The 13,171-nt window shown below is 30.7% G+C and overlaps 1 protein-coding gene across 1 annotated transcript in view; it reads left to right on the top strand.

Annotated features, from left to right (window-relative positions):
- VPS13C (vacuolar protein sorting 13 homolog C) overlaps positions 1-13,171 on the top strand; it is a 160,590-nt gene that overhangs the window by 70,436 nt on the left and 76,983 nt on the right. Inside the window, 12 exon segments of the mRNA XM_011363471.2 lie at positions 553-712; positions 1,470-1,586; positions 2,466-2,569; positions 2,774-2,941; positions 3,413-3,717; positions 5,252-5,399; positions 6,073-6,181; positions 7,729-7,865; positions 9,546-9,702; positions 10,499-10,578; positions 11,030-11,089; positions 11,777-11,933. Coding sequence (XP_011361773.1) covers positions 553-712; positions 1,470-1,586; positions 2,466-2,569; positions 2,774-2,941; positions 3,413-3,717; positions 5,252-5,399; positions 6,073-6,181; positions 7,729-7,865; positions 9,546-9,702; positions 10,499-10,578; positions 11,030-11,089; positions 11,777-11,933 — 1,702 coding nt within the window.

The raw sequence follows: 13,171 nt of genomic DNA on the forward strand, positions 1-13,171 counted from the left end.
TCTTAGCTTTCTAGAGTCAGTTTTAAAAAATGTAATACTTTTTTTTCTATAAGTTATATATACTTTGTTTCTTTCTGAACAATAGGACCTTTATTGTGGTTTAAAATATTATTTAGTAACTGAGAACTCAGTTACAATTGTACTTTTTAATTTTAAATCTCCTGAATGTCACATTTGAAATCATTTCTTGACATAGTAATAACAAAGGGTGATTCTGGAGTTTCATGTTTTACATAATAATAATAAATAGTCAATAGCAAATTTAAAAAACCACATGTATGCCGAATATTGAGATGGCCATGACAAGTAAATTATAGGCTCCAGTGATAATTATGCTTGAGAAATGGAGTAATTAGGTTACTCGAATGAACCCCCAAAGTGTGTAAGTGTAATTTACTCTTTATATATCCCTGTTTAAGGAGTGTGGGTTATGAATCTTCTCCTAGCTCTTTCTTGCAGTGATGCAAGCCTACCTAGGAGTCTTTTGGGTCCATGTGGAGACTACTGGTATAACTGCCTGGGAAACTAATTTTCTTTTTTAAACATTTCTAGGTGGCTTTTTCATCTTTAAATCTGTTGCTGCAAACACAAGCTCTTCTCTCTTCTATTAATTACCTGACAACCATTATTCCATCAGATGGCCAAAAGATGGATGATACCAAAGAAGTACATGTTTCAACTGAAAAGCAAAAAAATTCAGCTCTACAGAAAGGTATGAAAAACAGGTTTGTTTTTTTTCTTGTTAGTAAGCATTTTTAGAATTGTAGAGCTAAATGGGCAATCTTAGAGACCATCTAGTTCAGTTATTTACATGCCATTTTCATCATTTCTGTTTTTTCTTCAAACTGAATCATACACAGGTTCCTGATGTATAAGGCAAATGTAATTAATACTTTTGTTCTTAAAAATGTCTGGTTTTGTTCTCATTTTGGCAGTGGTAGGGGATGCCTTTAGATAAGTAATAGGGAAAAAAGACCTGTATTTACACTAAGCTAGATCTGTCTCCCCTCTTAGTGGCTCCTTAAAGGGACTTGATAGAGGGTTAGCCTTCCCTTCCATTTTACAAATAAGGAAATCAGGATTCAGAGACTTGAGGGCAGGAGTACAGAGACAGCATCTAATCGGTCAAGAGCCCAGATTTTGGATCAGAGATAATTCAGTTCAAGTCCTGAGTGCTACTGAAACTATATGACCTTAAGCACATTATTTAACTTCTCCAAGTTTTAATGTCCTTATCATATTTAAGTTCTTTTTTTTTGCTTTTAAATTACAAAAGCAACACTTCTCACTATTGAAAATGTGAACTCCACAGAATATATAAAGCCAAAAAATTATTTGAAATATTTAAAAACTTTAGAATTTTGTAATTTTTTAAAAACAGCTGTGGGTCACTTAATATAGGGAAGAAACCTGAATAGAATTTAGTTACTAGGATTTCACTGTAATAGAATGCTTTGTTTTATTTGTAGTGCTTGTACCCTCTAAAGATAGTGATGTTACCAACTTCAGGTTGTTTGCCAAGTTGAATGCTTTCTGTGTCAGTGTTTGTGAAGAGAAGAACAATATTGCTGAAATCAAAATTCAAGGTAAAAGTTCTTACAGTATTAAAAGTTGTTCAAAAGATAAAGTTTTTTTCTTTTTTTTTTAAATGATAAAGAATATACAAATAGAGGGCTCTGAACTGTGAAAACTGGATAATTTTAGAACATAATTGAACTGCGTGCTTACTTAACTCTTTGGAATGTAGTTGTTGGTCAGACTCGGACCATCAAATTGAACCATACATACTGATGTTTTGCACTTTTCTGAGGGTTGTCTCAGAGGTGAAAAGGATTACTAATGTCAACGTAGGAATGCTATTGGTAAGCTGAGATTAAGTGTCAATCCAAAATTTAGGTAATGCTTTATCTTAGTACAAATGCAAAGAAGCCTTATAACAAACCAGAAACCATAAGCCTATTTGTTCTTTTAGACAAAAGCTGCTATAACTAATCTAGCTTTTTCTCTGACTCTGTCTTTACCAGCTCAATGTGATCTGGTAAAGATAAAGAATATGTTTATTCTTGAAAAACTTAAAAACCAGAAAACTAGGATTTTTGTCTCTGTTCTTTCCAAACTGGCAGTGCTAGTCTGAATTTAATTTTTGAAACTTTTATAGCTTCCACGTAAATGGCCAGCTCTGATGTGTAAAGGATTTACTGAAATCCCAAGATAACCTATTTGCACTAGATGAAATTATTTTAGAAGGTCGAAAATTCAGATAATTATTTTTTAATGAGTTTATAGGTTCCATTGTTTATAAACTAAAAATATCTAACATCACAACCTATTTATCAATTGGGAGTTCAAACATTACTAAATTTATAAAAATGTCACCCCCAAAATAAAATTATGCAATGGAAAGAAACATCTTAAAATCTTACTTTGTTAGGTCTATAGAAATTATAATAAATTTTTTCTTTCAGGACTCGATTCCTTTCTTTCCCTTCAGTCAAGAAAACAGTCTCTGTTTGCCAGACTGGAAAATATTATTGTCACAGATGTTGATTCTAAGACAGTTCATAAAAAAGTAGGTGATAATAAATAGTTAATATTTTTGATGACTGAGTATGAGATGTTATTTTGAAATATATTTTATTTTAAAAAATATTAATGAAATATATTATGTTAGAAAAATGTTTCTTTAATGATTATAAGTATAAACCCTTTTAAGATGGAATTTATTTTGTTACTATTCTCTTGGATGGAGTACATTCAAATCTCTGTTTTTCAGGCAGTGTCAATAATGGGAAATGAAGTTTTCCGTTTTAATTTGGATTTGTATCCCGATGCTACCGAGGGGGATTCCTATACTGACATGTCCAAAGTGGATGGTGTGGTGTCACTGAACGTTGGCTGTATTCAGATTGTCTATCTTCATAAGTTCCTCATGTCACTTCTGGTAAAATCACTAAGTATTCATTATTCAACTTAGAAATACTTAAATAAGGCTGATAATTATGATTGCAAATCTTACAAACTCTGTAAAGGTTATGTATTGTTCTTATCATATATGGTATTTATGTATTAATGTAGAGATCAAATCTAATCTTTAACAGTTGAAGTCTGAATTATTTAATGATTTTTGTCTAAAACTGGAATTATTTTTGTAAGGACATAATGAAACTAGATTCTCAAGTATGAAAACTATTAAAAATGTTTTTTTCTCCATCCCTCAGTCATAAAACTATAATTATAATGAGCTCTTCTCAGGTGGCTCATAAATATGGATGGATAATCAGTAATTCCTTTCTAACGCTAGAAAAATAGGACTCAGCTGAAAGTTATCTATTGGAAAAAAATTAGTACAAAATAAAAAGATGATGTGCTTGTCCTCTTTTTGAATTTCTCCTTTTATACTTTGTGTCCGCAGAACTTCCTGAACAACTTCCAGACAGCCAAAGAGGCTCTGAGTGCTGCCACTGCCCAGGCTGCAGAAAAGGCTGCCACAAGTGTGAAAGATCTTGCCCAGAGGAGTTTCCGTGTTTCTATCAATATTGATTTGAAAGCACCAGTTATAGTCATCCCACAGTCTTCCATTTCCACCAATGCAGTAGTGATAGATCTTGGGTTAATCAGAGTTCAAAACCACTTCAGTCTGGTGTCTGGTGAAGACTACTTAAACCCTCCAGTAATTGATAGAATGGATGTGCAGCTAACAGAGCTTAAGCTTTCTAGGTAAACTTTCAGTAATTATGGATTTAAGTATTATTTAATGTTTTCCATGAAATTTTATTGACCATTGAAATGCATACACAACATACTTCTATTGCACAGAATAGTTTTTTTAAATCAACTTTTTATTTTGAAAAATCTCAAACCTATAGAAACTGCAAAAATAGTACCATGAATGTGCCCGCGATCCTTCACCTAGATAACCAGTTGTTTATATTTGCTTTAACTCTATGTATATACATATTATTATCATTTAAAACATTTAAAAAGTTTTAAATTTTTATTGAGTATAATACACACATAACATGATATTTGTTTCAGGTGTACAACATAATGATTCAATATTTGTATCTATTGCAGCGTGATCACCATAGTAAGTCTAGTTAACATCCATCACCACAATAGTTATAAAAATGTTTTTCTTGTAATGAGAACTTTTAAGATCTATTCTTTTAGCAACTTTCAAATATACAATAAAATGTTATTAACTACAGTTACCATGCTATACATTATGTCCCCAAGACTTACTTATTTTATAACTGAAAATTGAAACATTTTTTGAGAGTAGACATCTTTACCCTTTGCCCTAAATACTTTAGCATGTGTTTCCTAAGAATGAGGACATTTATCTTCTTATATAATCACAGTGCAAATTCCAGCTAAGTTCTGGAAATTTAACGTTGATATAATACCGTTATATAATTTGCAGTCAATATTCAGATTTTACTAGTTGTTCCAAGGATGTCCATTATCATAAATTTTCCCTCAATCTAGGATCACATAAGGCATTTAATAGTGTCTTATACTACCGAGGAGATTTCTGTACTGTTGCACACTTATTCTGGAATAGGTCTTTAGCCTTTCTTTGTATTTCATGATTGATGGCAGTTCTGAAGAGTACAGCCTAGTTGTTTCATGGAATGATTTTGAATTTGATTTTGTCTAGTGATTCTTCATGATTTAGTTGAGCTTATACATTTTAGCAGAAATGCTGTGTAAGTAAGGTATTGGTAGGGCTCATAACAGAGAACACTTGAAAGTCTGTACCTGATTCATGTTAAAGTCATTTTCTGCCCCATCCAAGGAGATTTAATTATCCTGAATAAAAAAGGAATGATTATAAGGCAAGTCCAAAAAACGATCCTGGTAAAGAGCTTTATTGAGCTTCTTAGGAAATGCTGTTTATCTTGCCATTTTTTTTCTTTAATCTCTGTACCATGCACATATCAGTTTTTGAACAATTGTATTTCATGATTCCTCCCTCTGTATCTTCAACAATATGAATTTCTTTTTAAATTGATTGTCACTTACCCTTAAAGAAAAAACATTTTCTTCATGGCTGATTTATTTATAAATTATATATCATATATTTTAATCTGTCTCCGCTAGTGTAAGTTAATTATATTCTGAATTTAGAAAACAAACAGCTTTGTTTCAAATCAATGTTGAGAGCAACAACTTTTGATGTGTTTTTTTAATGATGTGTTGCATTTCCCCCATATGCTTATGTATATCTATTATTTATATTTTTCATTAGGACAGTGATCCAGCCTGGCATCTCCCATCCAGATATTCAACTGTTACACCCAATTAACTTGGAGTTTTCTGTAAATCGGAATCTAGCTGCATCTTGGTACCACAAGGTGCCTGTTGTGGAAATTAAAGGACATCTTGAGTCAATGAATGTAAGTATGTGAGTGAAAAAACTTTGTTATTGAAATTTTAGACTCAGTATAAATAAATCCAAGTGACATGTCAAATTTTTACTGATTGATATAAGAAAATTTTCAGTATGTTATTCAACAAAATATTATTTTTAGTAGAATTTAATCTTTAGTTGTTACTTAATTTTTAAATTTGCTATATGTACACATTAGCAGAGATCTGTATGTAAATTATTTATTAATATATTACATCTCATTCTATGTATATACACACTTTTATGGATATCTAACTACAACTAAGATCATTATAGCATTGAGGGAAATGCCTGTTTTTATATCGAAGGTGATCTTTTTATTTCATTCAGATTGTTATTGCTTAAAAAGTAGAATTTATGCTTCTCAATTTGTCATTTTTTAAAAAAATGATTAGATTTGTTTAATCATTAACTTTCACTAAAGGTCATATAACTTAAGTAGATGAAACTCATACTGACTCATAAATCACATTTTTTCCCCAAATCCTTTCTTATCTTTGAAAATAGAAGTTTTAACATGAAATAAGTAATGAATATTCGAGTGGGTGATAAATATATAATTTTTCAGTCAATATTAAAATTATTCTGTTTTTAATGTTCTCTATATTTAAATTGTTTCATTTAAAAATGAAATTATCTTTTAATTTAATATTTTACAGATTAGTCTAAATCAAGAAGATCTTAATCTTTTATTTAGAATACTAGCAGAAAATCTTGGTGAGGCTACTGAAGACTTAAATAAAGTGAAACCAAGAATACAAGAGACAGGTAAGAAGCTGCCAGTAGATGACATAGTATATGTGTCTATTTTACAATTTAGGTAGGGGAAGACAGACAATAAAAATGACATTTTTTTGTAAATGGTACTTATGTGTAAATATGTATTCACAGATTGCAATTGTATTATCAAGAAAACAAGATGCTGTTGAATAATGGCATAATTTCTTTTTTAGTTAAGCAAGTAGTCAATTTCAGACTTTTTTCTAAGTTGCATAAATTAAAAGGTCATAAAAAAAGGTTTTAAATTGATGGTTGATACCTGGAATAATTATTGAATTTGTATGTATAGCAAAAAACATTTTAAGTTGGCACTAAGTTATGGTAGAATAATTGTTCTGATTTTTAAATAAGGATTAGTAGTAAGAGCTCTGTAAGAATTGAAATGGTTGATAAATTTCCACTCAAAGATGCTGAAAAATTTGTACTTCAATAAAAATGCAAAGAGAATTTAAATCATGAGTTACAACGGCTTGTTTGACTTAAAGGCAAAGTAGCTACCAGAATTATTTTTTTAAGCTGTTTTATATGTCTGTATATATACATACACATATATAATCTTTATTTTTTTTTGAACAAATGGTACTATCCTACATGTGTATATATGTGTATGTGCGTATGCATATCTATATATTTCTATACTGCTATTTTTTAATTAACAGTATATCTTGGTGTTCATTCTCTATATATCTGTATCTATTTCCTATGTATAGAACTGCCTCATTCTTTTTAATGGCTGCCTGGTATGAAATTCTGTTGAAGTATTATAATTTATTTAGAAAGTCCCTGTTAATACACAGTTCAGGTCATTTTCAATCTTTCATTCTTGTTACATCGAATATCTTTGTACATACACTTTTACAAGTGCATGTATATGTGTAGGGAAAATACCAGAACTGCTGGATTAAAGGTTTTTAATTAAAAAATGAATTAAAACATTTTTTTTTGACAGATCTTTCAAATTGCCACCACCCCTCCCATAGAACTTGTATTGATTTTGTACTCCTACCAGGTTTTTTTTTTTTTGTATATACTTTTTCAATATAGCACATTATCAGATTTTAAAAATTTTTGCCATTTTACTAAGTGAAAAATGGTATCTCATTGAATATTTTTATTTCTATAAATCTTGTTTACCTGATAGTATCTCTGTGGTTTTTCACAGCCTTTTATCTTATTCTTGGAATTTCTTCTCTGTGCGAGGAGATTCTTCAGCTCTACTTGAATGATAATTTCCCTATTAAACTTTTCTTGACCTCCCATAACTATATCATGCCTAGTTCTGTGCTCTCTGCATATTTTATATAGGTTATTAACATTTGTTTGCTTAGTGTGATTAAGTGTTGCCTGCTTATTTTGTTTGTATTTAAAATGTAGATGTCTCTCCTACTAAGCCATGAGCTTTCTAAGGGCTGGAGCTGTGTATTACTGAGTTATGGATTTTCACTGCCTGCAAAGTACTCATATAAGTCCTCAGTCAGTGTTTGTGGAAGAAATGTGTCAATGGAAGTGAATGAATTTCTTTTAAACACCTTTAGGTGAAATTAAAGAGCCACTTGAAATCTCTATATCACAACAAGATGCACATATTTCACAAGGTACTTTAACAGCTGGAGTAGAAGAAATTAGATCTGTAGACATCATTAATATTCTGCTGAATTTTGAAATCAAAGAGGTTTGTAATTTCATCTGTTTTCATAAAGTAAGGTGACTAAATTATGGCCATTTGGAATTACCTTCACTAAAATAACCTTGTCGATTATTGATATGAATGAAAAACATCTTACATAGGCTATTTATAATTGGTATGTAGCAGTACTGTTTTATAATTTGAGAGTTTGTTATTAAAGATGAGTTATATTTGAGGGATATAATATTTCATAGAGAAAATGGTAGCGTGCCTTGTAAATTGCTTTTCAAAGGATTTTAGGACAGTTGGAATGTGTGTGGCTTGCTTTGGCTTTCGTATAGGAAAGGCAGGAAAGGAAACACGACAGAGAAATCCTTCGCAAATTTAAAAACCCTTAATAGAATAAAACATAATATGTCCATATTTAAAAGTTTCATTACCATTATCTGCTTTTCATCTGCAGACTCTTGAGGAAAGATTAAATTTATTTTCCTCTTCTGTAATAATTTATTTAACAGATATTCATTGCATGTGCTAAATGCTAAGGATACAGAGGTAAAGGCATAGACTCTGAACTCAAACAAGAAAGCAATTAAAATTTTTGTTAGTTCCCGTAAAAAATGTGCCCAGTGGAGCTTGTGGCAGTGATGGTAGGGAGAAGGTATCTGAGCAGTCTGGGAGGGTCAGGGAAGATTTCCTGGAGCAAGTGACATTTGAGCTGAGTTTTTAAAGAAGAGTAAGATATAGTCTGAGAAAAGGGGATCAGGACAGGGGTTGGGACAGGGTACAAAGAGGAACTAAAGATGTAAATATGTGAGATACAGGGGCTTGTAAGAACTTCTTCCAAAATCCTTCGTCATTAAATAATTGTATAGAAGTTATGTTCTTCTCTGAGTTAAAAATAATAAATTTAGTAATTAAAAATCATAAATTCTACTTTTTTGATCAGAAATATGTTTTGAAACTTCTTTCATGTTAAATGTCTGCTGGCTTTCTAGTTAATATTTAGAGTTAAGATTTGTAAGATTTTTGGTATTTGAAACATTGATCGATGACTCATTCTGTTTGCAAATGGACTTCATTAACATATGTACATAGAAAATCAGTAAGTCCTTTTTAAAATCTTTTGTAATATATATTACTATAGTTCCCTTTTCTTAGGAGAGTAATTGGGGCAGGGGAAAGCAATTTGCACGCTTGCTCTCAGGCTGATATTTGTCATTGTCTCAAGACATTTTTGGTCGTCACTATATGGGGAGACAACCTATAACTAGAGGCCAAGGATGCCACTAAACATCTTACAGTGCACGAAACTGCTTCCCACTACAAAAAATTATCCAGGCCAATATGTTAATAGTGCCAAGACTGAAAAACCTTGCCTTAGGAGTACTGTAAAAATTGACTGTTTATCTCACAGACTTTCAGATGAAAGGCCATCCGTCCATCAGACTAAGACTTCTGGGAATCAGGCAAAAAAATATATATTTTTTTAACTTTACCTTGGAAACTACTAGAATATAGTGGCTGTCCTCTAAAAGTCCAAACAAGTAAATGTGGCTTCCAAAGTAAATAGCACTAGGCAATTTCTAGGTACAAATAGAAGTAAACATCTTTACATTGTATGAATTTTGGGGTTATATCACTCTGCATGATTATTAAAGTGTTGACTTACCTTCACTGTAAATTAGTGATATTGTTTGTGGTAATACTGGTACTTTTTTCTAGGTTGTGATTACTTTGATGAAAAAAGCAGAAAAGAAAGGAAGGCCTTTACATGAATTAAATGTCCTCCAGCTTGGAGTGGAAGCTAGAGTTAAAACCTATGACCTAACAGCTGAAGCTTATTTAAAAAAAATTAGTATGCGATGCTTTGAATTTACTGGTAAGTATGAAGTATTGTCTGTATAAATTATCCATGTATTAGACAAATGGTCCCTACCTTTTTACCAATATTAAGCATATTTATTAGGGTCACCATAATTAGTTTAAATTTATTACATTAATATAAAGGAATTTGATATTTAAAAATTTATGTAGTTATCATAAATAAGATTCTGTCTAAATATATCTAAAAGAAAAATGAAGCACATTTGTCTTCACTGTCTATACATACCACTTCAGTACTTGTGAAAGGCAGCATTTCATTATAATTATGCTACGAGAACTGATATATTAGGAAATCAACCCAAGTACAGTACCCAGGTACAGGGCCCAGTGACCCTTTTTTAAAAAGTGAGTTAATTTACTAGGAAGTAACTTTTTGTTTTTTATTTATTTTTCAATTACATCAGTGATTTTTATTTGTTTTTAATGACATTAATATATGTGTAAAAATAAAAATTAAACAGTACAGAAATATATAGAGGACAATTAAGCATCACTTTTGTTCTTTACTATATTCTGATTTGTTCAAATAACTAATACCAGAAGTACCAAATATTACAATAGCTATAATTGGCTGGTGCTGGGTTTTGTTTTTGTTTTTGTTTTTGTGGAATTTATTTTTTTTCAAATTCAGTTTTATTCAGGTATGATTTATATACAGAAAATTTACCCTTTTAGTATACAGCTGTATGAATTTTAGCAAACATACAATTGTGTAACTGACTGCTCTATTTTAAAATATGTTTGAAATGTTTAAAAGACTTAATGGATTTATACTCTCTTTTCTCTTTTAGACTCTAAAGGAGAACCTGTTCACATTATCAACTCTTCTAATGTCACCGATGAACCCCTTCTGAAAATGTTATTGACAAAGGTACCTGGTTTCATTTTTAGCACTCTCTAATATATCAAGTTGTGTAATTCCCTCATACTTAATATTTCAATTTTCTCCTCTAAATTTTTTAATTCTAAAACTGGTTGATTATAGTGAATTTTTCAAGCATATGACAATCCTGGATAATCTCAAGAACCTTCTGAGTTTACTGTATATTTTTGAATAAATAGGAGCATCTAAATTTCCATTGTAATTCAAAGCAAAGTTTATTGTAATCTGGATATACTAGCATTCTGAATCTTTGCCTTTTGCATTTAAGATTTTACTTCTGTAGAGTCTGAAAAATGCTTATGTGGTCAATTTTTTGGCATGTTCTTTTTTTTCCTTTAAGAAATATATTTATAGTATTTAAATAGCATACCTTAAAAAGTAAAGAAAACGTAATTTTTAGTGTTTGCAACCAAGTGGTTTAATCTTCCACTATTTGTAGGCAGACAGTGATGGACCGGAATTTAAAACCATTCATGACAATACCAAACAGAGACTGAAGGTAAATCTTTTCTAATTTCCTGTAAGGCTGAGTGATATTAATGAGTAAACCTAGCTTCATAGAACATCATTTGTGAGATTGTAAATTCTAAAATTAAAATAAGGATGGCAATAATAATAGATCTAGTCTTGTGGATAAAAGAAATGGGTATAGAGTTGAAATAAAATTCTTAAAAGAGTTGATTTGATTTCCTACAAGAGTATTTGTTTTCCAGATATGAATTAATGATTACTTCTTAAGTACACAAATAATACATTTTTTAAGGGAATTGTATTTACTGTGGTTATTTGGCATAGTGTTGATGGAAGCATAAAACATTTGAATTATATTTTGGGTTAGAATAAATATAAGGATAAGGCCGAAGTGGTGTTCAGCACAGACATTGTCCACAGTCCATTCGAGTGTATATAGTCAGTCTTGGAACTCACTACAGTTCCAAGATGTAATGTGATGTAATGTGACCGAACTAAGGCCTGATAATACTTCTTGTTATCTTTACTTAAAACCTGTCAAGTTCTGTTGAGGTTAGAAATACAGCAAGGATTGACACTGTTATAGTGAGTTCTTTCTTAAAAAATAAAAAATGTTGTTAATTGAACTATTCTTGTGTTACTTGTGTATGTCAAAGCTTAACATAAAAATGTTACCATATCTGAAATCTGCCTCTCTAATTGTTTATTACCTTAGGTTTCATTTTCATCTTTAGACTTAGTACTTCATTTGGAAGCTTTATTGTCCCTCATGGGTATTCTGTCATCTGCTGTTCCATCCTCTGCACCATCTGAGAAGGAATCTGAGCTGAAACCACTCATGGGGGAGTCCAGAAATATTATTGTCAAAGCTGGTATTAACTTTTGAGTCATGGTCTAACTTTAATAATCATGTAATAACTTATATTTTCAAGCTAAGATGAATATTTAGCACCTTAATGTTACAGCTGCTCTGACAGATTAGTTTTAAAAGAAAGCAAGTTTTATCTTTTGGTATTATAGGGTAACTTAGTCAGGGATTTTACATAAATGTTTAATATTAATCATGTATTTTTATTTGATTTTACTGTCTAGCTTTTACATGATAAAGGTTGTATATATTTTGCATTGATGTCTCTGCAGCCTTCACTCCATGAAAGTGAGAATGGAAGAAATTAAAATATGAATACAATCATGTGTAGTAACAGAGGCCCATGTCAGTCAGTCAAGTAAACCTACACAGTGCTCGACAATTTTAAGTGCTTTGGGGACACAAAAGGAAGACTCTCATGAGAGAGACAGACTCACTTTGGTTTTTACCCAGAACTGTATTTAAATCACATACAGATATGGGAACACGTTCTTCAAGCATATGACTTGTGCTTTGAAATATAAGATATGATGTATCTTGAGTGAACAAATGCCTGTTTTTAAGCCATATACTATTTTAATTATTTTTCTTTTGTATCATATGATGTGAATATCTACATTTAGTAATTTAATTTCTAGAACTTTTTCCAGTTTGATTTATATCTGTATTACTAGAATCTTTAAAGTGTAAAACTATTAGTAATATTGGACCTGATGCAAGAATTAGAGGTTTTTTTAACTAGGGAGCAGAATAATACTTTTGTTATAAACTCCAGTAAAAGAGTTTTGCTTTGTCTTTAATGTACTTGTTACATTTATATCTATGGAAATATTTATATAACATAAACATACACATGTACATACACACATAGTTGAGTAAATGAACAAACAATGTTTAAGTTTACAATAAACTACAGAGAAATTAATCTTAAGAAACAGTCTTCCAGTTATGCTGTGTAGTCAGTTTTTATGATTTGATTATGCTACTCTAAATCTTAAAGGAAAAAAAATCTGTCATCATCTTGGTGGTTAAGGACGGACATCGCCATGCTTTTACAGTTTTATGGGAAAGGGTCAGTTTCCCTTAGGCAACAGATTTCTAGGAAAACATATCCTAAATTTATCAATGAGAACCTGGATTAAAGTAGGTTAAGGGAATCCATTTGATTGTGATTCTTATTTGCATAAAAAAAATTAAATTTTTTTTTGTATTTTTTTAAACTTTAGCCCTTTATGTTCATTT

This window comes from Pteropus vampyrus, unplaced genomic scaffold (genome assembly GCF_000151845.1).
Source record: "Pteropus vampyrus isolate Shadow unplaced genomic scaffold, Pvam_2.0 Scaffold85, whole genome shotgun sequence".
In the NCBI taxonomy this organism is placed as follows: Eukaryota; Metazoa; Chordata; class Mammalia; order Chiroptera; family Pteropodidae; genus Pteropus; species Pteropus vampyrus.